The sequence below is a fragment of the Sphaerodactylus townsendi genome, linkage group LG09, assembly GCF_021028975.2.
Source record: "Sphaerodactylus townsendi isolate TG3544 linkage group LG09, MPM_Stown_v2.3, whole genome shotgun sequence".
Lineage (NCBI taxonomy): Eukaryota > Metazoa > Chordata > Lepidosauria > Squamata > Sphaerodactylidae > Sphaerodactylus > Sphaerodactylus townsendi.
Genome location: NC_059433.1, coordinates 87,466,353 through 87,493,255, shown reverse-complemented (window position 1 = coordinate 87,493,255; position 26,903 = coordinate 87,466,353). Strand labels below are relative to the sequence as shown.

The 26,903-nt window shown below is 62.5% G+C and overlaps 1 protein-coding gene across 1 annotated transcript in view; it reads left to right on the top strand.

Annotated features, from left to right (window-relative positions):
* Positions 1-26,903, top strand: part of LAPTM4B (lysosomal protein transmembrane 4 beta) — a 92,553-nt gene that overhangs the window by 36,080 nt on the left and 29,570 nt on the right. Inside the window, exons 2-4 of the mRNA XM_048507568.1 lie at positions 3,168-3,279; positions 7,995-8,068; positions 10,545-10,667. Of these exons, the coding sequence (XP_048363525.1) occupies positions 3,168-3,279; positions 7,995-8,068; positions 10,545-10,667 (309 nt within the window). The remainder of the gene's footprint in view (positions 1-3,167; positions 3,280-7,994; positions 8,069-10,544; positions 10,668-26,903) is intronic.

The window sequence follows — 26,903 nt, the reverse complement described above, 5'->3', positions numbered from 1 at the left end:
TCCTTTTGGAGCGGGATATGAGATGACACCCATTTACATTATTAAATAAGATATACAAGAAACAACTACTAATTTTCTGCTCTTTTGATTTATTTATTTTTTTGCATTCTATGGCAGAAGCTGAAAGATGTTTCAGTAAACAAGCACTGTTCAAAAATTGCAGGTGTTCTAATATGGGGCAAGAACAATTAAACCACCTGACCATTTTGAGTCTGAAGTTGCAAGGGAAGTTTATTTTGGGAGGCTAATTTTTGATTTTACAATGATAAGGGCCAGAAAAAATAAAGCTTTAAAGTTAATTGGCCTAACATTTGCACCCACATTGGTCCATTCAGACAAAAAATTGAGACATTGACAGGGTGATGACCAAAGAGTTTAAAAACAATTAACAACCTTGTCGGACTCTCTGACTGGATGCTATTATTAACGCAAAGGGTGGCTTATTTCAGAAATTCAGAATACGTAACAGAATATGTAATTTTAGCACTGAAACAAACTTTTTCATGGCTCATGATGTTATACACATGGAATGAGGGAGGAGGGGGCATATTACATGTTTGTACCCCATCCCCAGTCAAATAATGCTTGGGTTCTGGATGCAAGCTCTAGGCAGACTTAGAACATCAACATGGGAAGGGAATCTGGGAGCACTGGCCCTCTCAGCAGGTAATTTCTAAAATGGCCAGTTGGTGACCGTGGTAATGAAAGAGGATGGGAGAACCACTCTGAGGTTCAGGCAGGCTGGGAGAACAGGTGGAGACTTGTCAGGTGGAGACTTGTATGACTGCTAGTGCCTGGGCACCTCAGAAGACTAGAGGATGAAGAAGCACGGTGAACAGGGTTTGTTTCCCCGCTCCTCCACACAAAGCCTGTTGGGTGACCTTGGGCTAGTCACAGTTCTCTCGGACTCTTTCAGCCCCACCTGCCTCACCAGGTGTCTGATGTGGGGAGGGGAAGGGATTGTAAAGGTAGAGAAAAATAGAGTTTAAAAACCAATTCTTCCTGTTCTTCTTTGTGTACGAAAAAATGGGGTCTTCTTTCTGAAGTAACAGGGGGATTTGTACAGGAGATATGCAATTTTCTCCAACCCCTTGCCCCCCTCCAATACTTTCCCCCTTTGATTTGTGTTCTGGTACCAAAAGTGGTCTCAGCTGTTTTGCAAAACCCTTATTTTAAAAAACAGTCTCTTTCTTCCTTATGCCCACACATAGATGATTGGAATGAGTTTGCTTTTATCACATGTACTCTGGGTCTGTTGGCAGAATTTCAACTGGTCGGTGGCCTATGGCTGTGTGAGTCTCACAGACTGGGTGCCTTGGTACTGATTGGTCTCTCTAGGCCTCCTCACAGAGACTGGAACATTTATGGTTACTTAACAAGGGCTCAAGAGAAGTTCTCCTTGACTTCAGCTTGCCACCATTATACTGATTAGTAATCTCTGTGAATGAGGAATGTTTCACAAGAATTACAATTAGGGTAATCTTTCAGTGATTTACTGGTAGATTCCTCAAATTGACTGAACTATAAATAGATTTTTTTTAATAATCTAAGTGGGCTGAATTACTGAGATAGAATAATAGTCTTCTGTTAGAGGTGACTTATTTCTAAGGAGCAAAGTGCTGGTCATCATAACAAGTAGGCATATGTGGATGGAGAGTCTATAGCTTGCTCAGGAGGTATATATAGCACATTTAGACTTCACAGAAACACATTTCGTAGTGAGCATGCTTTTCTCTCACTGTAGGTTTGTTTGTAAATGTTGAACTGAAAGTTTTCCAAAAAATGGCGAGATTCACATTTTCTTCTATTATGCAGGAGAAAGTAGATGGGTACATTTGCAACTACCATTGTGTAGTTGTTATTGCTTAACCAAAATGGTTTCCAAAATAGATAACAATAACTACTTTTGCTACAGCGGAAGAGAGATTTCTGTGAAGTTTCAGAAAATATATTTGGGGGGGGGGTCTAAAAACCCTAAAAAATGATTCCTGTAAGAAAAATATTTTGTCACACATAATCCTTATGAGGAATTGTGAATTGTCAAAATTAAGGGCCCTATGCTATAGACATCCAAGTTGTCTTGGCTATACCTCACAAGCTTTCAATTTTGAATACTTGTTCTGTTGCAATGGAGCAGCAGTGGCGTAGGAGGTTAAGAGCTTGTGTATCTAATCTGGAGGAAACGGGTTTGATTCCCAGCTCTGCTGGCTGAGCTGTGGAGGCTTATCTGGGGAATTCAGATTAGCCTGTACACTCCCACACATGCCATCTGGGTGACCTTGGGCTAGTCACAGCTTCTCAGAGCTCTCTCAGCCCCACCTACCTCACAGGGTGTGAGGGGGGAAGGGCAAGGAGATTGTAAACCCCTTTGAGTCTCCTGCAGGAAAGAAGGGGGGGATATAAATCCAAACTCCTCCTCCTCCTCCTCCTCCTCCTTCTTCTTCTTCTTCCTGTAGTTCCAAGATAGACATAGATTATTTATTTTCAAAAAATGTCCATATGTGAAGTTTGGGGGCACTGGCATTTCTAGTCAATGCCTTTCCTCTTTCTGCTCAGCTTATTCTTTTGTCCACCTCTGAGTATCAGAATGGCCTCATTAGCGGTTTCCCATCGAAGAACTAACCAGAGTTGACTGTGCTTAGCTTCAGCAAAATGTCAAAGGTTGCCAAATTGGTGTGTCATGCTCTGTGGGAAAAAAATAACCATGTCAACCAAAAGCCTGGGTGAGCAGAAGCATTTTAATCTGGAGCCTAAGTCTCCACAGGTGTGACTAAATCCATTAATTATTTAATTTATTTATAAGTATTTTTACCCCACCTCATACTAGATGGCTTGCATAAATTATGAGATTAACTCCCAGTGGATATGGTGATAGCTCCCAAACATAGATTACTTTGGACAGAACTTTGTCAGTGGCTGATATTATGCTGATTAAATGAAACTACCATGTAAAAAGCTATCAAGTTCTGAATGCCAGTGCCGATTTTAAAAAAATTAGGAGATGATTTTGGCATCTGGGCCCTCTTTGTTGGCCTTCCAGGGCATATCTTTAGCTACTGTATGAAACAGGAGCCTGGATTAGATGGACCAGTGATCTGATCCAGCAGGGTGTTTTTTATGTTGTAACAATCAGAATTTGTACATTGTCCCTTTTCTTTCATTTCCAGATCATCAACTCAGTGGTATTGCTGATTGTACTGAGTGCCCTGACAGATCCTGGCCAGTACCACTTGACGACTACTGAATTAGGGGGCGACTTTGAATTTATGGATGATGCCAGTAAGTCCATATCATTTAATTAAAAACATTCATTAGTAATTTACAATGCAATCCCTATTGAATTGAGCTGGCACTGTGCCAGTACAGCACTTTGAAGGGCAGACTTAGAATTCATTAAAAAAAAAACTTGTGGAGAAATCTTTCAATAAAGAAGTGTGTGTTAAAAGTGAAGTTTACAGAGAGGGCTGCAGCTGGCTGTCTTATCATAATTCCCAGAGATTAACCTTGACAAGGTCTTTTGGCATGGATTTTATATAACAGTGGTTTGTGTTAGAAATATGCCTTCGAAGAACAAGGCTGAAAAGAAGGAGGCAAAAATGTCCTGTGGTATGTTATCCTATCAGTCCTTTTGTTAGTTAACAAATTAACTGACAACTGGAGATGGAAAATTTCTGAACATGTTGAAGCCACAGAAGGGGAGGGGGGCAATTTTTTTCTTTAAAAAAATGGAAATGGGAAAGGGGATTGAAATAAGGCCAATATTTATTGTCCTATAAAGGCAAAATGTGTCTTACTAATTGGGCAACATAAAAGGCATCATTTTGTTTACCTAACATATATAATTTTACTATTTGGAATATTTATGGGATTTTAAGGTAATGTTTTCTCATTTTCTATGAGAAAAAATTGCAATTATACTCAGGAGAAAGAGCTGCAAACTGGTACACTCTGTGATATCATAGAACCTGTATCTTTAATGATTATGATTCAAGAGGTGGGAAAAATAGAAGCTGAATGGTAGAAAACCAATTCTGTAGTAAACAAAAAGGAAATTATTATTGGGACGGAATTGTTGGTTAAATGTGGACCAGCCCAGCCCTGTGTGTGAGTGCAGTAAAAGGCGGCCATTTTATGGCGGCCTGATTAGGTGGGAGGATTGAAGACGGACGGGGAAGATGGAACACCACACTAACTGTACACAGACTGACTGCTATAACACAAACACTAACACGAAAAGGTAGGAAGACAAAAAATGAACAGAAGGATAGTTTGCTGGACAGTAGCTTGGAGCTAGCTTCAAGCCCTACTCTCCCTGCTGAGACAGGAAATGAACTGGGGACAAGACGGATGACCAACCCTCTACAGGAAGTGACGACAAAATCTGTCCTACCTCCCTGAGAAAGGGTTGGGAAATCACCTGTACAGGATGCCCGACGTTGCCTCCAGGAGAAGGAGCTCTTCGGAACAAATATATGCAAAAAGGAAAACTTACATTTATTTCAAGTAACTTCGGATCACAGACATTGTTCCAGAAAAGTAGATAGATAGAAACCCTAGTCTAAAGAGATAACTTTCTCTATCACAAGTGGGCATTCTAACACGCCGTCACATATGTGCAAATGTGATATGCTTCTGTGGGAAAGCCCCAGAAGGAGCAGGTAGCCATTACCATTGTGCTCGGTACAAAAGAGAAGAAGAAAAAAAATGACCCAGGGTGAAGAAGGAGGAGTTGGTGGGCGTAGCCTAGACATGGAGAGCAAACAATAGAACCGCTTAATTCCCCCCCCCCCCATTGTCCAGGCTTGCAGAAGTCACTTATTCCAACAAGAAATGATCTCATACGGTCACTATAGGCAGCATTATCATCATATTTGGATATTAAGCTGTCATAACATACTAAGATATCATAACATATTGTTACCAAAATTATTTACATTTTCAAAATTCTTGAAATTATTTCTAGTTCTATTTACATTTATTAACTTTTACCACAGGTTACAATAAAGCATGAAACATTAAAATAATGACACAATAAAACCCCATTCAAAAAACACAATAAAACCTCATTCTAAAAATCCAGACACAATATAAATTCTTCCACTCTCACTCCCAAAAGAGGGAGGCAGTGGTGGGATTCAAATAATTTAACAACTGGTTCCGGTGGTGGGATTCAAATAATTTAACAACTGGTCGTTTACAAGCACCATTTTAACAACCGGTTCTGCCGAAGTGGTGCGAACCGGTTGAATCCCATCACTGGATAGGAGGGGTGTACCAGCATCTCCACCTGTAGTGGGGAAAGTCAGCCCAATGCCTGGATGAAGAGGAAGATCCAAGATCCAAAACTCTAAGAGAGTGGGTGCCCAGTAAACATCTGGAGGGGTAGCAGTGTAGGGGCCACTCCAGGCGGCCCCCACCTCCCTTACCTCTGACAGGGATAGGATAGCCAGCTGGGCCTCCTCCTCTGATCTCAGCACCCAGAAAGGAATATACAGGCAGATCCACACTTTCAGAAACCCAGGACCATGTGGCTTTATAGGTTAGCACAAGCACTTTACATTGTACCCGGTAGCACATTGGAAATTAGTGCAGACTCCGCAAAAGAGGGGTTTTGTGGTCTGCAGACGAGCTGCTGTATTCTGAACCAGCTCAAGCTTCCAGACCATCTTCATATAACGCATTACAGAAATCCAATCTGGTAGTTATCAGAGCATGAATAACTGTGACCAAGTCATCCCAATCCAGGAGAAAGCAGAGCTGGCACAATAGCTGGAAGCGTTGATGGGCCCTCCTGGTCATCGCTGCTACCTGGGTTTCCAGAGACAGAGCCCCATCCAGGATGTCCCCAAGATCCCACACCCAGTCTTTCTGGAGTAGAACCACCCTTTCCAGCACTCGGTATCCCTTGATTCCCTAGACTCAGGAGATCGGCACACAGAGCACCTTCATCTTATCGAGATTCACTTTCAATTGATTGACCCTCATCCAATCAATGACAGCCGCCAGGCAGCATTATGCAATGCTGTATATTGTCTTAAATAAATCACACTACACCTTTTGAACAAAGCTTGTGTTTCATTGTATTCATTCCAAATGGGGAAGAATGTAAATAGGAATATAAATAGGAATAGGAATGTAAATAGGAGCTTTTTTCAGTGTTCCCCCAATTATCAAAGCAACCATTAGTGAATGAGAAACCTATCATAGAGCAGCTGTGCAAACCACTCTCAAACAAAGTGTCTCTCTGCTTTTAGTTTTATTGCTTTTTGGTCAAAGTAACTTAGAACTGTTCACAAAACAGAAAGGGTGACGTTTTAAAAGTTTTTGCTGGTGATGGATGCTGTTGAACCCTCCTCTCTTTTCCATGTCTTCATCCTCCAGCTTAACCAAGAACTTCATGGTCATCTGCCATAGTGATGGTTTTTGTTCAGAGCTTTCATGGTGTCACTTCTTTTCTTATACTGAAGACTTTGTCAGTAGTCTCCTCTTAGAAACTATGGCAGTAATGCACATGGGCCTTTTTGTCTGAGATCCAACTTATATGGAACATAAGATGTTGGTAAAGTCTTACCCTTGACTCAGAACCTCTTTGCATAAGATGGTATAAATGAAGCAAATGATATAAAATGCTTTTTAAAGTGTTAAAGGTAATACCATAGTCAAGTCACTGGGTAGAGTGTATTCATGTCTTTTACCCCTTCTTGTCTCAAAGGACAATGAGCTCTGAAAGTTTCTCAAGAAATTAAAAAACTTGCAAGACCTGTAGCCTGATATAATGAAAAAGGCAACAGGGATCTTTTGTTGGACCACTCTGGACACTCTGGAAAAATGTAGCCTGTCTGCAGCTTAGAGCTAGTTTCTTTGACAGTGGTAAGACGAGAGTTCCTCAGTTGGTCTCAGTGCATTCTATTCTTCTTGAATTAATCAGAGCACCTATAAATAATATATCCTTTGAGTGATTCATGATTTCCATGTATCAAATTCTTTAGTGCCTTTCCTTTGTCTCCTGAATCCCGATGCTTTGAAAATGTTAGTGGATGAATAATCCCCTTTAAAAAAATATTAATAAAGTTTCTGCTTCAAGTAGGAAATGAAAATTGTCAATAATTACAAGCTGTAATGGGTTAGACAGTAGGCTGTTGTCCACTTGTGTAATGCCAGTGAAGCACCAATGTTTGCTTCCTGTATTCTATAGTTCTTTAATTTTTATTACAATTTGCATTTTGATTTCTCAGACACTGAGTTGCTTCAGAGTTTTTAATATGTAGCTAACTCAATCCTGAGTGTTCTGAGTAGATCATAAAATGATTTAGATAAAAGATAATGAACTGTAACAACAACCTAGCAAGAATTGCAGTGTTCATTAACATACCCACATGGCTGCAAACCTCTATGATAGAACACATCAATCATAAGTTAATGGTTGTACATTAAGGGATTAAGAGGTATGGTTTGTGCTGAGATGATTCTCAATTATCCTTATCCAATTTTTTGGAGTGCTGGGAATGATCTTAGAAGGGAGTAACTCTGTTTAGGATTAAGTGCTGATTACAGGACGGGTAAAGTCACTCAAGCCAGAAAGTTGCATAGCGCTGAAGTTAGTGTTGACAAAGTTGAATGTTCCCTGGTATATATCCTCCAGTAGAGGTCGCTCAAGCATCAGACATGTACAGATGTTGCTGTCAGCTGCGGGGGAATCAGTAAAGATTAATTTGTCCCAGGTGAAATCTGGCAGGTGGGATGTGGAAGAGTCTTCCTTTAGGTGAAGATTCCCTTCCTCATGATATTGCCATGTTTTGTTTAAAATGTTGCTTCCCTTTGTAAGTGCCAGAAGCATCACATTGTGGGTAGCAACCAATAGTAACAGACTGTTCCAAAAGACAGCAGGCAAATGACATGGTTAAAAAAGGTTTTTTAAAAGAAGTTAGCAATACCGAGAAGCCAGGTCTTCACACCCCTGTGATGGTTTCATTTTTTTTCTTTTTCCTTCCCAGATATGTGCATTGCCACCGCAATCTCTCTTCTCATGATTCTCATCTGTGCAATGGCTACGTATGGGGCATATAAGGTACTGTGAGATTTATAACATTGTTTGTGTGTGTGGGGGGGGGGGGAGGTTGTCGTAATTGTTTTCTTAGGATAAACAGCTTTCACAGTTCAATGTTTTGTCAAAGGCTTTCATGGCTAGAATCAACTGAGTGTTGTGGGTTTTTTAGGCTGTGTGGTTATGGGTCTGGTAGTTTTTGCTCCTAACAGTTTTGCCCACATCTGTTCCTGGCATCTTCAGAGGCATGTCACAACAAGATGTGTTTCTCTTTGGGGCATTACAGAGTTCAGCCAGTGTTCGCATGGGAAAATAATTTTTATTTTAGTCAGTTTCCTTTTAATTTCAGTCTGTTTCATATTCAGAATTGCAGAGAATAGCTTATACATGGTACATACACATGCATGCATTTATTTATGTGCACATGTGAATGAGTGCATGTACACACGTGCATTTACACACAATGCTATGCCATTTAAAGTGCAGGTGCTCTGACCTGAGTAGCCCAGGCTGGCCCAAACTGGAGAGCCAGCGTGGTGTAGTGGTTAAGAGCAGGTGCACTCTAATCTGGAGAACCGGGTTTGATTCCCCACTCTGCCACTTGAGCTGTGGAGGCTTATCTGGGGAATTCAGATTAGCCTGTGCACTCCCACACATGCCAGCTGGGTGACCTTGGGCTAGTCACAGTTCTTCGGAGCTCTCTCAGCCCCACCCACCTCACAGGGTGTTTGTTGTGAGGGAGGGAAAGGAGATTGTAAGCCCCTTTGAGTCTCCTTACAGGAGAGAAAGGGGGATATAAATCCAAAATGTTCTTCTTGTCAGGTCTCAGAAGCTAAGCAGGGGCTGCCCTGGTTAGCGTTTGGATGGGAGAATACTAAGGAATACCAGGGCTGCTATGCAGAGTCAGGCAATGGCAAGCCACCTCTGAATGTCCATCATCTTGAAAACCCTACAGGGTCTCCATAAATTGGTTGCTTCTTGATGCCTCTCTCCCCAGTAGTACTGGTGGCTACCATCGAGGGAAAATAATATCTCCCATATGCCCTATTGTGGGGAATGAAAACTACCTCTCTAGGGCACTGTAAAAGAAAGAGTTTCTAAATATTTCAGCAGGGAAGGGGTGTATGAAGAACTCATCCCGAGAGAAACCGCTTTTGAGTGTTTCCCCATAGGAATTGTGAAGTGTCTCCTTGTTGCGGATGATAACTGAGCACAATCCACAGTACTCCAAGGATCAGTGCACATTAGTACAGATCCATGTTTTCAGAAACATTTTAGGGACACTTCATTTGAAGGACACGCTTAAATGTGCAAGTACTCAATCCTCCCACAGTGGAATATACAGGAATATACAATCCTCCCAAGTGTACAGTCATTTCAGTTCCTAAATGTTCGTCTCAGTACTTGCCTGTGTTACCAGCAGAACACTGCCAGTGCAGTGTCACATTTTAAACCTTTGGCCCTGTCTGTCAGAAACTTCATCCTAAGTATGATGCTGGTGCAAATAATCAAATAGCTGTTCTTATACACATCAGAAAACATTTTGTCCCTTCCATTTTCTATATTTCCCTTTCACAAACTTCACTTAAAGCAAAGCAAACTCACATTGGTGGAGAACTTTAAAAGTTTTTAATTCAATAAGATGCTCGCTTGGGTTGGGGAAAGAAGCAGTGGCGGATTCAGGCCTGGATAGGAAGTGGGAAGGCAAGAGATACTGGCAGCCATCCCTTCCATTCTTGGAACAACAGCAGAGCCAGCCTCTACCTGGCCTGCTAACCGTGATGGGAATGAGATTCAGAAGCTTCAGCTTCTCCCGAAGGGCCATTTAAAAAGCAGCAAGTGGGCAAAAGAGAAAGTGGATGGTGCGGGCCTATTAAACAATCTATTTTGTTTCAGATCATTTGCTTGAAGAATTCAGTGTAGCAGCTGAAAGGAGAGTGGGAAGGCAAATGATGGCCTTTAGCAGAATGTGGAGGAGGAAATTTGGCTTGCCCTTGGCATCGCCCTCTCCTGTGTATTGCAGCTGATTAATAACAAGTGAGCTGCATGCTTAATGGGACTTTGCCTGCAGCCAGGCAGCACATGAGAGCTTGGGATAGCATCCATGGGTTCTGTTTGGAAGTGTGGAAACAGGAAACCAACAGACTGATTAGGGCAGGGGTCTGCAACCTGTGGCTCTCCAAATGTCCAAGGACTACAATTCCCATCAGCCCCTGCCCAAGTGGCCATGCTGGCAGGGGCTGATGGGATTTGTAGTTCATGAACATCTGGAAAGCCACAGGTTGCAGACCCCTGGATTAGGGTTACTGTGATCTGTTTCACATCTGGTAGGCTAATCAGGGTTTGGGTAACAAACTACAGTTTAAACAAACCACCATTTGTGGATGCAGCTCGCGTTTCTGTTCTTTTGTATCCTTGGTTCTAGAGAAAAGCTAAATATTTATTGCAAGTTTCATAACTACTGTTAATTAGTGATTCTTATCTCTTATTTTTTAAACAGCAACATGCAGCCTGGATCATCCCGTTCTTCTGCTACCAAATCTTTGATTTTGCACTCAATACCTTAGTGGCTATCAGCGTACTTATTTATCCGAACACAATTCAGGATTACTTACGACAACTGGTAAATTGTGTCTTCTTCACTTTGCCTTGGAGAAACCAAGAGGGAGTGGCCTTATAGTATTGCAGAGGTCCCCAACGTGGTGCCCATGGGCGGCATGGTGCCTGCTGACACGTTTCCTAGTGCCTGACAAGTATTTTTAGAACGTGGGTGAGGCCAAATGAGGCTTTTTCAAGCCAGTTGGTCATTGGAGATTTGATTGTGCAGATTTTAATAAATGTTTCTTTAGCAGAATCTACCATCATAGCACAGGGATTGTCACAGTGCCTGGAGGTAAGCTACAGCAGATACTTTGTTCCTGACTCCACTTCCTGGTTCAGCAGTTTTGTGGCAGTGATTTTTGGCTGCACCCGCAACGCTGTGTAAGAATGCCAAAGGTGCCTGCAGGCTCAGAAAGATAGAGAATCCTTGCAGGTACGGCTTTGTGGTAGAATCCCAAGCCAATGTTGGATAAGTGTGTTTGAGAAACTTGTATCCCACCAACTATTCCAAAATGATTACTTAAAAAAGCTTACAATATGAGCAAATAGAAATAGTCAGTAGTATATCAGTTACCGTTTTTTAAAAAAAAACACTGAAAACACAACTCATTAATCATTCAACAACACCATCCATTGAAAAAAGAAGACATGAGAAAGAAAAAAACCCTGATAAAGTTGAATTATCCTGCTATTTTTTTCTTGTTAATTAATAAAAATGAAACCTTATTTAAAAAGAAGAAAATAACCATACTGGCCAAGGCTGAGAGACCAATATGAGGGGGAAAGAAGCCAATGCAGGTAGGTGGAAGGTGGCAAGCAGAAACCAGCATGCAGGCCTGAAAAGGCGAACAAGAGGTCGAGGTGGAAGAGAGTTGATATCAAGGTGCGGGGGGTGGGTAGGGAGAGAATAAAATAGTCCGTCCCCATGATTCCCCACTTAAAACTGCAATTAACCAGGGCTACGCTGGCCCTTTGGAAGGTCCTGTGAATTTCTTTTTCATCTCGCAGTGCTTATCTGGTGAACTGAATTTGTTTCCCCACTCCTACACACGAAGCCGGCTGGGTGATCTTGGGCTAGTCACTTTTCTTCAGAACTCCCTCAGCCCCACCTACCTCACAAGGCGTCTATTGTGGGGAGAGGAAGGCAAAGGAGCTTGTAAGCCACGTTGAGTCTCCTTACATAAGAGAAAGGAGGAGTATAAATCCAAAGTCTTATTATTATTCCAGCATTAATGAAGTGTGAATCTTGCTTGCCAACTGCAAAGGGCTCAGATGAATGTGCTTTCATCTGGATGTACATTCTTCCTCTGTGAAAATGAAAGCCAGATACTTTTTTTATCCCTACCCTTTTTTTGATGTTTTCAGACTCGCTTACCTATGGAAAATGGTTAGCTGACTTCAGTACTTGCAGCAGTGAATCTCCGTGCTGCAGGAGGGCTAAAGCTAGACCTTTCCAGCCCTTTGCCGTTATAGTTGACCAGAGGACTCTCAGAGCTGGTGGTTAGGGAATACGTAAAATGTAGAAGACAGTAGGGAACCAGAGGGCAGCAGAAACTATTAGAAGACATGAAGCTTGTGGTGCCTCTTTCCTTCTCTGCCTTTTAACGTCTACTTTAATTTAATACATATCATTATGTGCCTCAATCCCACATCTCACTGTGGGTTGGGTGCAGGAAAATCACATTGTATTAAAATAGTTCTTATGAGAAAGGGTGTGGGGGAGGCATGGTGGTGGTAGCTCAGCCACTCCCTTTCAGCTCTAGCTTTGCCCTGAGATTTGCCTGGTCCCCATATGTGGATTTGTATGAATATAAACAAGTTTGCTGACCTAATGATTCACTCTCTAGAAAATAGCACAAGAGCAGAAATGCCTTGCCAAAAACAAGAATTGCAGAGTGCCAGATTTACTTGCTGTTTCCTACAGATACAGTCCCCACCCTACATTCTTTTCTTCTCTTTAAATCCTTTCCATTTTTCATTGGCGGGGGCAGTACTGGTAAATTGTTACACTTGAAACAGAGATGTCAAACCTGTGGCCCGCGGGGCTGATGTGGCCCCTTGAGAGGCCCACAAGCTAGCTGAATCAACCTCCCCCCAGTCTTGATAAGCCCTCTCAAATTGAGGTAGCCACCCTCCCTAGTGCCAATCTGGGCTGTGGGGCCTGCTGTGGACTCCCCAGCCCAGCCCCCCCCCCCCCACACACACACACAGGGCCCAGCCAAGTCACATTTATGTTATATCTAGCCATTGTAATGAGTTCAACGCCCCCTGACTTAAATTGTCATGCATAATCCAATGTTTTTAGAAAATGGGGGTATTTCAGATGGGGTCTATTGGATCTTTTATTAAGCACTCTGTCCACAGTGACGTTGCATCCAATGTGGAACTTGGATGCGAGCGTCTTTTTTTAAACACTGACCCTATTCCAACTGGCTGCATTATGGCATCACAGTAAATTGTAGATTGTAAAATCATGGGTTGATTGAACTTCAGTTTTGTATGATGTGTGGACACATGCTGTTCAATATTAGTGCTTCTCTTCTAAGCCACCAGCAAATGGAGATGGAAGTGTAAACCAACTAAGAACTTGGCACCAAGTTCCATTCAGCTATCAATGGTGCCTTCTCAGGACATATCCTCTTTACCTACTCTCTGACCTAGTTTCCCCCCCCCCCCTTCCTCTTTGTGATGACTGATCAAGTAGGAATGCACTACATAGACTTTCTCCTGAGGAGAAATCCCATCATGAGGCGGATGGGTTGATAATCAGCAACAGGAGAGAACATGGAGACTTATTTGAACACCATGCTAGGGAAGAAGACTGACTGTTCTTAGCCAAAAATTAGGAAGGGGGGGACTTTCCTTGTGATAAACTTCCCTCATCCCCACCAAATTCCCTCCTGCTTATTGCAGCTGACCAACAGCAAACTGGCTGCAGATATATTGAGACTTTACTAGTTATCTGGAAATCAGAGGCAGGGCTACCAGGGGCGGAAGGGCGTGCCACGCACCGGGCGCATGGTTTTGGGTCACGTGGGTGGCACAAAATTCCCCCCTCCCCTTCCCCAGGCTCCTCCTCCTTCCCTGCCCCTCCCGTGGTGCCCCCCCTGCGCCGCCCCCTTCCCACACTTACCTTAGTTCCTTTCCTTTTCCTAGAACTTTTTCAGTGGGGGGGGGGGTGGGGGGAGGGGGGGGTTGGGGGCAGGGGGGGTGGGGGGGGGGGGCGGTGGGGGGGGGGGGGGTTTGGGGGGGGGGGTGGGGGGGGGGGGGGGGGGTGGGGGGGGGGGGGGGTGGGGGGAGGGGGCGGTGGGGGGGGGGGGGGGGGGGGGGGGGTGGGGGGTGGGGGGGGGGGGGGGGTTGGGGGGGGGGGGTGTGGGGGGGGAGGGGGGTGGGGGGGGGAGGGGGGTTTTGGGGGGGGGGGGGGGTGGGGGGGGGGGGGGGTGGGGGGGGGGGGGGGTGGGGGGGGGGGGGGGTGGGGGGGGGGGGGGGTGGGGGGGGGGGGGGGTGGGGGGGGGGGGGGGTGGGGGGGGGGGGGGGTGGGGGGGGGGGGGGGTGGGGGGGGGGGGGGGTGGGGGGGGGGGGGGGTGGGGGGGGGGGGGGGTGGGGGGGGGGGGGGGTGGGGGGGGGGGGGGGTGGGGGGGGGGGGGGGTGGGGGGGGGGGGGGGTGGGGGGGGGGGGGGGTGGGGGGGGGGGGGGGTGGGGGGGGGGGGGGGTGGGGGGGGGGGGGGGTGGGGGGGGGGGGGGGTGGGGGGGGGGGGGGGTGGGGGGGGGGGGGGGTGGGGGGGGGGGGGGGTGGGGGGGGGGGGGGGTGGGGGGGGGGGGGGGTGGGGGGGGGGGGGGGTGGGGGGGGGGGGGGGTGGGGGGGGGGGGGGGTGGGGGGGGGGGGGGGTGGGGGGGGGGGGGGGTGGGGGGGGGGGGGGGTGGGGGGGGGGGGGGGTGGGGGGGGGGGGGGGTGGGGGGGGGGGGGGGTGGGGGGGGGGGGGGGTGGGGGGGGGGGGGGGTGGGGGGGGGGGGGGGTGGGGGGGGGGGGGGGTGGGGGGGGGGGGGGGTGGGGGGGGGGGGGGGTGGGGGGGGGGGGGGGTGGGGGGGGGGGGGGGTGGGGGGGGGGGGGGGTGGGGGGGGGGGGGGGTGGGGGGGGGGGGGGGTGGGGGGGGGGGGGGGTGGGGGGGGGGGGGGGTGGGGGGGGGGGGGGGTGGGGGGGGGGGGGGGTGGGGGGGGGGGGGGGTGGGGGGGGGGGGGGGTGGGGGGGGGGGGGGGTGGGGGGGGGGGGGGGTGGGGGGGGGGGGGGGTGGGGGGGGGGGGGGGTGGGGGGGGGGGGGGGTGGGGGGGGGGGGGGGTGGGGGGGGGGGGGGGTGGGGGGGGGGGGGGGTGGGGGGGGGGGGGGGTGGGGGGGGGGGGGGGTGGGGGGGGGGGGGGGTGGGGGGGGGGGGGGGTGGGGGGGGGGGGGGGTGGGGGGGGGGGGGGGTGGGGGGGGGGGGGGGTGGGGGGGGGGGGGGGTGGGGGGGGGGGGGGGTGGGGGGGGGGGGGGGTGGGGGGGGGGGGGGGTGGGGGGGGGGGGGGGTGGGGGGGGGGGGGGGTGGGGGGGGGGGGGGGTGGGGGGGGGGGGGGGTGGGGGGGGGGGGGGGTGGGGGGGGGGGGGGGTGGGGGGGGGGGGGGGTGGGGGGGGGGGGGGGTGGGGGGGGGGGGGGGTGGGGGGGGGGGGGGGTGGGGGGGGGGGGGGGTGGGGGGGGGGGGGGGTGGGGGGGGGGGGGGGTGGGGGGGGGGGGGGGTGGGGGGGGGGGGGGGTGGGGGGGGGGGGGGGTGGGGGGGGGGGGGGGTGGGGGGGGGGGGGGGTGGGGGGGGGGGGGGGTGGGGGGGGGGGGGGGTGGGGGGGGGGGGGGGTGGGGGGGGGGGGGGGTGGGGGGGGGGGGGGGTGGGGGGGGGGGGGGGTGGGGGGGGGGGGGGGTGGGGGGGGGGGGGGGTGGGGGGGGGGGGGGGTGGGGGGGGGGGGGGGTGGGGGGGGGGGGGGGTGGGGGGGGGGGGGGGTGGGGGGGGGGGGGGGTGGGGGGGGGGGGGGGTGGGGGGGGGGGGGGGTGGGGGGGGGGGGGGGTGGGGGGGGGGGGGGGTGGGGGGGGGGGGGGGTGGGGGGGGGGGGGGGTGGGGGGGGGGGGGGGTGGGGGGGGGGGGGGGTGGGGGGGGGGGGGGGTGGGGGGGGGGGGGGGTGGGGGGGGGGGGGGGTGGGGGGGGGGGGGGGTGGGGGGGGGGGGGGGTGGGGGGGGGGGGGGGTGGGGGGGGGGGGGGGTGGGGGGGGGGGGGGGTGGGGGGGGGGGGGGGTGGGGGGGGGGGGGGGTGGGGGGGGGGGGGGGTGGGGGGGGGGGGGGGTGGGGGGGGGGGGGGGTGGGGGGGGGGGGGGGTGGGGGGGGGGGGGGGTGGGGGGGGGGGGGGGTGGGGGGGGGGGGGGGTGGGGGGGGGGGGGGGTGGGGGGGGGGGGGGGTGGGGGGGGGGGGGGGTGGGGGGGGGGGGGGGTGGGGGGGGGGGGGGGTGGGGGGGGGGGGGGGTGGGGGGGGGGGGGGGTGGGGGGGGGGGGGGGTGGGGGGGGGGGGGGGTGGGGGGGGGGGGGGGTGGGGGGGGGGGGGGGTGGGGGGGGGGGGGGGTGGGGGGGGGGGGGGGTGGGGGGGGGGGGGGGTGGGGGGGGGGGGGGGTGGGGGGGGGGGGGGGTGGGGGGGGGGGGGGGTGGGGGGGGGGGGGGGTGGGGGGGGGGGGGGGTGGGGGGGGGGGGGGGTGGGGGGGGGGGGGGGTGGGGGGGGGGGGGGGTGGGGGGGGGGGGGGGTGGGGGGGGGGGGGGGTGGGGGGGGGGGGGGGTGGGGGGGGGGGGGGGTGGGGGGGGGGGGGGGTGGGGGGGGGGGGGGGTGGGGGGGGGGGGGGGTGGGGGGGGGGGGGGGTGGGGGGGGGGGGGGGTGGGGGGGGGGGGGGGTGGGGGGGGGGGGGGGTGGGGGGGGGGGGGGGTGGGGGGGGGGGGGGGTGGGGGGGGGGGGGGGTGGGGGGGGGGGGGGGTGGGGGGGGGGGGGGGTGGGGGGGGGGGGGGGTGGGGGGGGGGGGGGGTGGGGGGGGGGGGGGGTGGGGGGGGGGGGGGGTGGGGGGGGGGGGGGGTGGGGGGGGGGGGGGGTGGGGGGGGGGGGGGGTGGGGGGGGGGGGGGGTGGGGGGGGGGGGGGGTGGGGGGGGGGGGGGGTGGGGGGGGGGGGGGGTGGGGGGGGGGGGGGGTGGGGGGGGGGGGGGGTGGGGGGGGGGGGGGGTGGGGGGGGGGGGGGGTGGGGGGGGGGGGGGGTGGGGGGGGGGGGGGGTGGGGGGGGGGGGGGGTGGGGGGGGGGGGGGGTGGGGGGGGGGGGGGGTGGGGGGGGGGGGGGGTGGGGGGGGGGGGGGGTGGGGGGGGGGGGGGGTGGGGGGGGGGGGGGGTGGGGGGGGGGGGGGGTGGGGGGGGGGGGGGGTGGGGGGGGGGGGGGGTGGGGGGGGGGGGGGGTGGGGGGGGGGGGGGGTGGGGGGGGGGGGGGGTGGGGGGGGGGGGGGGTGGGGGGGGGGGGGGGTGGGGGGGGGGGGGGGTGGGGGGGGGGGGGGGTGGGGGGGGGGGGGGGTGGGGGGGGGGGGGGGTGGGGGGGGGGGGGGGTGGGGGGGGGGGGGGGTGGGGGGGGGGGGGGGTGGGGGGGGGGGGGGGTGGGGGGGGGGGGGGGTGGGGGGGGGGGGGGGTGGGGGGGGGGGGGGGTGGGGGGGGGGGGGGGTGGGGGGGGGGGGGGGTGGGGGGGGGGGGGGGTGGGGGGGGGGGGGGGTGGGGGGGGGGGGGGGTGGGGGGGGGGGGGGGTGGGGGGGGGGGGGGGTGGGGGGGGGGGGGGGTGGGGGGGGGGGGGGGTGGGGGGGGGGGGGGGTGGGGGGGGGGGGGGGTGGGGGGGGGGGGGGGTGGGGGGGGGGGGGGGTGGGGGGGGGGGGGGGTGGGGGGGGGGGGGGGTGGGGGGGGGGGGGGGTGGGGGGGGGGGGGGGTGGGGGGGGGGGGGGGTGGGGGGGGGGGGGGGTGGGGGGGGGGGGGGGTGGGGGGGGGGGGGGGTGGGGGGGGGGGGGGGTGGGGGGGGGGGGGGGTGGGGGGGGGGGGGGGTGGGGGGGGGGGGGGGTGGGGGGGGGGGGGGGTGGGGGGGGGGGGGGGTGGGGGGGGGGGGGGGTGGGGGGGGGGGGGGGTGGGGGGGGGGGGGGGTGGGGGGGGGGGGGGGTGGGGGGGGGGGGGGGTGGGGGGGGGGGGGGGTGGGGGGGGGGGGGGGTGGGGGGGGGGGGGGGTGGGGGGGGGGGGGGGTGGGGGGGGGGGGGGGTGGGGGGGGGGGGGGGTGGGGGGGGGGGGGGGTGGGGGGGGGGGGGGGTGGGGGGGGGGGGGGGTGGGGGGGGGGGGGGGTGGGGGGGGGGGGGGGTGGGGGGGGGGGGGGGTGGGGGGGGGGGGGGGTGGGGGGGGGGGGGGGTGGGGGGGGGGGGGGGTGGGGGGGGGGGGGGGTGGGGGGGGGGGGGGGTGGGGGGGGGGGGGGGTGGGGGGGGGGGGGGGTGGGGGGGGGGGGGGGTGGGGGGGGGGGGGGGTGGGGGGGGGGGGGGGTGGGGGGGGGGGGGGGTGGGGGGGGGGGGGGGTGGGGGGGGGGGGGGGTGGGGGGGGGGGGGGGTGGGGGGGGGGGGGGGTGGGGGGGGGGGGGGGTGGGGGGGGGGGGGGGTGGGGGGGGGGGGGGGTGGGGGGGGGGGGGGGTGGGGGGGGGGGGGGGTGGGGGGGGGGGGGGGTGGGGGGGGGGGGGGGTGGGGGGGGGGGGGGGTGGGGGGGGGGGGGGGTGGGGGGGGGGGGGGGTGGGGGGGGGGGGGGGTGGGGGGGGGGGGGGGTGGGGGGGGGGGGGGGTGGGGGGGGGGGGGGGTGGGGGGGGGGGGGGGTGGGGGGGGGGGGGGGTGGGGGGGGGGGGGGGTGGGGGGGGGGGGGGGTGGGGGGGGGGGGGGGTGGGGGGGGGGGGGGGTGGGGGGGGGGGGGGGTGGGGGGGGGGGGGGGTGGGGGGGGGGGGGGGTGGGGGGGGGGGGGGGTGGGGGGGGGGGGGGGTGGGGGGGGGGGGGGGTGGGGGGGGGGGGGGGTGGGGGGGGGGGGGGGTGGGGGGGGGGGGGGGTGGGGGGGGGGGGGGGTGGGGGGGGGGGGGGGTGGGGGGGGGGGGGGGTGGGGGGGGGGGGGGGTGGGGGGGGGGGGGGGTGGGGGGGGGGGGGGGTGGGGGGGGGGGGGGGTGGGGGGGGGGGGGGGTGGGGGGGGGGGGGGGTGGGGGGGGGGGGGGGTGGGGGGGGGGGGGGGTGGGGGGGGGGGGGGGTGGGGGGGGGGGGGGGTGGGGGGGGGGGGGGGTGGGGGGGGGGGGGGGTGGGGGGGGGGGGGGGTGGGGGGGGGGGGGGGTGGGGGGGGGGGGGGGTGGGGGGGGGGGGGGGTGGGGGGGGGGGGGGGTGGGGGGGGGGGGGGGTGGGGGGGGGGGGGGGTGGGGGGGGGGGGGGGTGGGGGGGGGGGGGGGTGGGGGGGGGGGGGGGTGGGGGGGGGGGGGGGTGGGGGGGGGGGGGGGTGGGGGGGGGGGGGGGTGGGGGGGGGGGGGGGTGGGGGGGGGGGGGGGTGGGGGGGGGGGGGGGTGGGGGGGGGGGGGGGTGGGGGGGGGGGGGGGTGGGGGGGGGGGGGGGTGGGGGGGGGGGGGGGTGGGGGGGGGGGGGGGTGGGGGGGGGGGGGGGTGGGGGGGGGGGGGGGTGGGGGGGGGGGGGGGTGGGGGGGGGGGGGGGTGGGGGGGGGGGGGGGTGGGGGGGGGGGGGGGTGGGGGGGGGGGGGGGTGGGGGGGGGGGGGGGTGGGGGGGGGGGGGGGTGGGGGGGGGGGGGGGTGGGGGGGGGGGGGGGTGGGGGGGGGGGGGGGTGGGGGGGGGGGGGGGTGGGGGGGGGGGGGGGTGGGGGGGGGGGGGGGTGGGGGGGGGGGGGGGTGGGGGGGGGGGGGGGTGGGGGGGGGGGGGGGTGGGGGGGGGGGGGGGTGGGGGGGGGGGGGGGTGGGGGGGGGGGGGGGTGGGGGGGGGGGGGGGTGGGGGGGGGGGGGGGTGGGGGGGGGGGGGGGTGGGGGGGGGGGGGGGTGGGGGGGGGGGGGGGTGGGGGGGGGGGGGGGTGGGGGGGGGGGGGGGTGGGGGGGGGGGGGGGTGGGGGGGGGGGGGGGTGGGGGGGGGGGGGGGTGGGGGGGGGGGGGGGTGGGGGGGGGGGGGGGTGGGGGGGGGGGGGGGTGGGGGGGGGGGGGGGTGGGGGGGGGGGGGGGTGGGGGGGGGGGGGGGTGGGGGGGGGGGGGGGTGGGGGGGGGGGGGGGTGGGGGGGGGGGGGGGTGGGGGGGGGGGGGGGTGGGGGGGGGGGGGGGTGGGGGGGGGGGGGGGTGGGGGGGGGGGGGGGTGGGGGGGGGGGGGGGTGGGGGGGGGGGGGGGTGGGGGGGGGGGGGGGTGGGGGGGGGGGGGGGTGGGGGGGGGGGGGGGTGGGGGGGGGGGGGGGTGGGGGGGGGGGGGGGTGGGGGGGGGGGGGGGTGGGGGGGGGGGGGGGTGGGGGGGGGGGGGGGTGGGGGGGGGGGGGGGTGGGGGGGGGGGGGGGTGGGGGGGGGGGGGGGTGGGGGGGGGGGGGGGTGGGGGGGGGGGGGGGTGGGGGGGGGGGGGGGTGGGGGGGGGGGGGGGTGGGGGGGGGGGGGGGTGGGGGGGGGGGGGGGTGGGGGGGGGGGGGGGTGGGGGGGGGGGGGGGTGGGGGGGGGGGGGGGTGGGGGGGGGGGGGGGTGGGGGGGGGGGGGGGTGGGGGGGGGGGGGGGTGGGGGGGGGGGGGGGTGGGGGGGGGGGGGGGTGGGGGGGGGGGGGGGTGGGGGGGGGGGGGGGTGGGGGGGGGGGGGGGTGGGGGGGGGGGGGGGTGGGGGGGGGGGGGGGTGGGGGGGGGGGGGGGTGGGGGGGGGGGGGGGTGGGGGGGGGGGGGGGTGGGGGGGGGGGGGGGTGGGGGGGGGGGGGGGTGGGGGGGGGGGGGGGTGGGGGGGGGGGGGGGTGGGGGGGGGGGGGGGTGGGGGGGGGGGGGGGTGGGGGGGGGGGGGGGTGGGGGGGGGGGGGGGTGGGGGGGGGGGGGGGTGGGGGGGGGGGGGGGTGGGGGGGGGGGGGGGTGGGGGGGGGGGGGGGTGGGGGGGGGGGGGGGTGGGGGGGGGGGGGGGTGGGGGGGGGGGGGGGTGGGGGGGGGGGGGGGTGGGGGGGGGGGGGGGTGGGGGGGGGGGGGGGTGGGGGGGGGGGGGGGTGGGGGGGGGGGGGGGTGGGGGGGGGGGGGGGTGGGGGGGGGGGGGGGTGGGGGGGGGGGGGGGTGGGGGGGGGGGGGGGTGGGGGGGGGGGGGGGTGGGGGGGGGGGGGGGTGGGGGGGGGGGGGGGTGGGGGGGGGGGGGGGTGGGGGGGGGGGGGGGTGGGGGGGGGGGGGGGTGGGGGGGGGGGGGGGTGGGGGGGGGGGGGGGTGGGGGGGGGGGGGGGTGGGGGGGGGGGGGGGTGGGGGGGGGGGGGGGTGGGGGGGGGGGGGGGTGGGGGGGGGGGGGGGTGGGGGGGGGGGGGGGTGGGGGGGGGGGGGGGTGGGGGGGGGGGGGGGTGGGGGGGGGGGGGGGTGGGGGGGGGGGGGGGTGGGGGGGGGGGGGGGTGGGGGGGGGGGGGGGTGGGGGGGGGGGGGGGTGGGGGGGGGGGGGGGTGGGGGGGGGGGGGGGTGGGGGGGGGGGGGGGTGGGGGGGGGGGGGGGTGGGGGGGGGGGGGGGTGGGGGGGGGGGGGGGTGGGGGGGGGGGGGGGTGGGGGGGGGGGGGGGTGGGGGGGGGGGGGGGTGGGGGGGGGGGGGGGTGGGGGGGGGGGGGGGTGGGGGGGGGGGGGGGTGGGGGGGGGGGGGGGTGGGGGGGGGGGGGGGTGGGGGGGGGGGGGGGTGGGGGGGGGGGGGGGTGGGGGGGGGGGGGGGTGGGGGGGGGGGGGGGTGGGGGGGGGGGGGGGTGGGGGGGGGGGGGGGTGGGGGGGGGGGGGGGTGGGGGGGGGGGGGGGTGGGGGGGGGGGGGGGTGGGGGGGGGGGGGGGTGGGGGGGGGGGGGGGTGGGGGGGGGGGGGGGTGGGGGGGGGGGGGGGTGGGGGGGGGGGGGGGTGGGGGGGGGGGGGGGTGGGGGGGGGGGGGGGTGGGGGGGGGGGGGGGTGGGGGGGGGGGGGGGTGGGGGGGGGGGGGGGTGGGGGGGGGGGGGGGTGGGGGGGGGGGGGGGTGGGGGGGGGGGGGGGTGGGGGGGGGGGGGGGTGGGGGGGGGGGGGGGTGGGGGGGGGGGGGGGTGGGGGGGGGGGGGGGTGGGGGGGGGGGGGGGTGGGGGGGGGGGGGGGTGGGGGGGGGGGGGGGTGGGGGGGGGGGGGGGTGGGGGGGGGGGGGGGTGGGGGGGGGGGGGGGTGGGGGGGGGGGGGGGTGGGGGGGGGGGGGGGTGGGGGGGGGGGGGGGTGGGGGGGGGGGGGGGTGGGGGGGGGGGGGGGTGGGGGGGGGGGGGGGTGGGGGGGGGGGGGGGTGGGGGGGGGGGGGGGTGGGGGGGGGGGGGGGTGGGGGGGGGGGGGGGTGGGGGGGGGGGGGGGTGGGGGGGGGGGGGGGTGGGGGGGGGGGGGGGTGGGGGGGGGGGGGGGTGGGGGGGGGGGGGGGTGGGGGGGGGGGGGGGTGGGGGGGGGGGGGGGTGGGGGGGGGGGGGGGTGGGGGGGGGGGGGGGTGGGGGGGGGGGGGGGTGGGGGGGGGGGGGGGTGGGGGGGGGGGGGGGTGGGGGGGGGGGGGGGTGGGGGGGGGGGGGGGTGGGGGGGGGGGGGGGTGGGGGGGGGGGGGGGTGGGGGGGGGGGGGGGTGGGGGGGGGGGGGGGTGGGGGGGGGGGGGGGTGGGGGGGGGGGGGGGTGGGGGGGGGGGGGGGTGGGGGGGGGGGGGGGTGGGGGGGGGGGGGGGTGGGGGGGGGGGGGGGTGGGGGGGGGGGGGGGTGGGGGGGGGGGGGGGTGGGGGGGGGGGGGGGTGGGGGGGGGGGGGGGTGGGGGGGGGGGGGGGTGGGGGGGGGGGGGGGTGGGGGGGGGGGGGGGTGGGGGGGGGGGGGGGTGGGGGGGGGGGGGGGTGGGGGGGGGGGGGGGTGGGGGGGGGGGGGGGTGGGGGGGGGGGGGGGTGGGGGGGGGGGGGGGTGGGGGGGGGGGGGGGTGGGGGGGGGGGGGGGTGGGGGGGGGGGGGGGTGGGGGGGGGGGGGGGTGGGGGGGGGGGGGGGTGGGGGGGGGGGGGGGTGGGGGGGGGGGGGGGTGGGGGGGGGGGGGGGTGGGGGGGGGGGGGGGTGGGGGGGGGGGGGGGTGGGGGGGGGGGGGGGTGGGGGGGGGGGGGGGTGGGGGGGGGGGGGGGTGGGGGGGGGGGGGGGTGGGGGGGGGGGGGGGTGGGGGGGGGGGGGGGTGGGGGGGGGGGGGGGTGGGGGGGGGGGGGGGTGGGGGGGGGGGGGGGTGGGGGGGGGGGGGGGTGGGGGGGGGGGGGGGTGGGGGGGGGGGGGGGTGGGGGGGGGGGGGGGTGGGGGGGGGGGGGGGTGGGGGGGGGGGGGGGTGGGGGGGGGGGGGGGTGGGGGGGGGGGGGGGTGGGGGGGGGGGGGGGTGGGGGGGGGGGGGGGTGGGGGGGGGGGGGGGTGGGGGGGGGGGGGGGTGGGGGGGGGGGGGGGTGGGGGGGGGGGGGGGTGGGGGGGGGGGGGGGTGGGGGGGGGGGGGGGTGGGGGGGGGGGGGGGTGGGGGGGGGGGGGGGTGGGGGGGGGGGGGGGTGGGGGGGGGGGGGGGTGGGGGGGGGGGGGGGTGGGGGGGGGGGGGGGTGGGGGGGGGGGGGGGGGGGGGGGGGGGGGGGTGGGGGGGGGGGGGGGTGGGGGGGGGGGGGGGGGGGGGGGGGGGGGGGTGGGGGGGGGGGGGTGGGGGGGGGGGGGGGTGTGGGGGTGGGGGGGGGGGGGGGGGGGGGGGTGGGGGGGGGGTGGGGTGGGTGGGGGGGGGGGTGGGGGGGGGGGGTGGGGGGGGGGGGGCGGGGGTGTGGGGGGGGGGGGGGGGGGGGGGGGGGGGGGGGGGGGGGGGGGGGGGGGGGGGGGGGGGGGGTGGGGGGGGGGGGGGGGGGGGGGGGGGGGGTGGGAAAAAAATTGTTCACAGTTACAGGCTAAAATTAGACACGCCTTGAAGGAACTACAAGTTCCCATGAGACCATCAGGCACGCTTTTAAGCCAATGAAGAGCTGTGAATAGCACTCAACCATCCTCCCGGCAGCCAGCTCCAGAGGGCTGACCACCAATGGGGCAAAACATCATACTTCAGATTAGATACAACTTCTTGCAGCTCACGCACTTTTTTTCAGTCTGAATCAAGTTCTAGGAATTATCAGGAAAGAACTAAGGTGCGTGGGCTCCCACAGGGGAAGTGGCGAGTGGAGGCATAGGCCCCCCCAGAAAATATAGACTGTTCACCGGGTGCAGTTTGGCCCAGTTACGCCTCTGCTGGAAATGCAAGGGAGCTTGGGACAACATCCGGGAATTCTGGTTGGAGGTGGAAAAACAGAGAGTCCCGGCAGACAGACAGGCGGAAATGCAGCAATAACAAATAACATAACTTCAAAAATTAGGGCATGCAATAAATTCAAACAATAAAACATGGCTAAACGATACATAGGCTGGATGATGTACGGAAGGAAGGCAACCCATGGTTACATAATTGTCCAGCTGCATGGCTCTTGCTGTGTGACTACCAAAGCTACAGAGCGGTGGACTAAGAGTCCATGGATTTTTCCACCACGTAGGGAGAGCCACTCTTAGTCTTAAACAAACCACACAGCTTATTGTCACGATGTCTGTGAGGGCAGGCGTGTTCCATCAATGTTCAAGCGGCTGAGAACAGTGGATTGTTTTCAGGGTATGGATATTTATCTGGTTGTATCAACTCCAAGCCTCAGCCAGGGGGCGGCAGAGAGGGAGAGAGAATAGCGATTGTAGATGAGGAGCAGCAACACGCGGCATCAACCTCTGAGCCACAGCTGGCCCAGGCTGCTGTTCCCCCCAGGGGGGTGGCCCCAGCGGGGGCTGTGGTCCTTGTGGAAGCATATATTTGACCAACAACAGTAATATCCCTCCCATCTCGGCCCAGGCTGGGGGGCAATCGGGCCCTCTCGACAGGGCGGCGGGGTCGGATCCTCCAGGGAGGCCCCGCTCCATCTCCGGGATGGGGCTGGTCTGGCATGGCGAGCTGGACTCCTGTATGGGAGAGAAAAGACAAGCAACGCTTTTCCCCTAGGGGTTTTGCGTGCTGGCTGAGTTAATCCTTATAGATGACAATGGAAGGCTCGAGCCCTGAGTGGGGGGGGGCGGGCAATTTTTTGATAGAGAATAGAGAAGAGTACTTTGGATATGGTCTGCTAGAGAAGAGGATGAGACCTTGATTGGGTCAATAGGGGGGGGGAAACTACTCCCCTTTTTTTCGTTTGTTTTGGCCAAGCTTTCGTTAGGCGCAGTTGGCCCATTCCGACAACGATCACTTGCAACATTCAAGGCGTTAAGAGATACAAGGCAGGGAATTGCCCGAAGGCTTAGGAGAAGGGAGAGGTCATATCCAGGTCGGATGTTTGTTTGCAAAACGATCCCAATCACCGTCTAAGGTGTGGGTTTTTTGTTCAGAAAAACTTGAACAATTGCTAACTATAGTCATTTCCCCAATCTACCCCTCAAAGAAATTTTGCAGAAGTTATTTTTGGAATGGGATAAACTAAGATGGAGGCGGCTTGAAGCAGGTCCCATCGGTATCCTGGGGAGCACGCACGAGCTGTGTCCCGTTTAAGGCGGATGCTGTAATGGGCGAAGCCTTTCAAGGCATTGGCACACATAATCAGAAGGAGAAAAACTTTAATTGAAGCACAAGAGCATAGCTTGGAAGCAATGGAAAAATCCCCCCTATGAGGGGAAAACTTTAGGGGTCTCTTGAAAGGGGGCAAGACATACAGAACATACATAGGCATACAGAGCACATATAAAGTAACAAGGAGGATTACAACTCTGATTTGAGATCTTGCTCTCTCTGAGGTACTGACGATTTTGCTGCCACTGGGAGCTTTGAGCTTAGGGCTTTGCACAGGCGCAGAGGCTATGAGATTTGGTTTGAACCTTACAGCTGGAGAGGGCCAAGGGGGCTTCTTCTTCACGAAGGACTTTTGGCTTAAGGCCATTGTGTGAGCATCTTCCCTTTTCCATGCCTCAGGCTTAATCTATTGTGTATTCTGAATTGAATGATAGCAGATTAAGAATCTAACACTGTGGTTTAGAAAGATGTGGTGTTCTCAGCAAAAGTTCTGAAATTGCTTGCCATTCTGGGGCACTGGCGGAGGCATGGTGACTTTGGAAGTAGAAGGGGCTAGCAGAGCGGGAAGTATAGACGTAGAGGGGGAGCGAGCAACGAGATTTAGATTAGCTGAACTTAGATCAGACTCAAGTGGTATCATAGAGGCAATCTGTTCAGGTGAACTTGGCAGTTTCTGCGGGATGTTTGTCCATACTTGGATGTGGATGGCTCCCTGGTGCATGGGGTCGATGACCCCTGGGATGATGAACAACCCCTGTTCAGCGGCGGAAGCTTTTGGCAAGACCAGCCTAATGGTCTCCGTGGGGATGGGATCACTATACTGAGCTGGAGCAGCGAAGATCTCATGGGGGAGCTCCGGGGGAAGGGTTTGAGGTGCGGATCTTGGTTCCGGGCTGGGGAGATACCCGGGCGCGGGCCTCCCCAGCGGGCATTGGGAGCGCCCGGCCCTAGACTTTCCTGGGGGTCTTCGCCCTCTGGGGAGAGACCCTCCTCCGTCAGGGTTGTAGGCCCCCCCGCCGGGCAGCCTACAATTCCTCCGGAAATATACTGGCTTGCCGCAATACAAACTAAATCGTCACGGGGCTGCTTCTTGGGCAGCGGAGAGGGCGGCGACTAGAAGGCTGGCATGATGGGCGAAAGACCCGATATCCTGGCAAGCTTTGAGCATGTCGGCCAGCTCGGGGTTCCTTCCTAGGCCTGTGATCGCTTTGCGGCACTCAGCGGAGGCGTTCTCCTTGGCAAGGCGCTTAAGGAGTTCGCCCTGGGCCTCCTCGTTGTCAACCTGCCTCTTGAGGGCCTCCTGGAGCCTGTTCACAAACTCGGCATAGGGCTCTTGGGGTTTTTGCCGGATGGTGGAGAAACTCTGGGTTGGCTGGCCGGCATTGGGGACTTTGATAA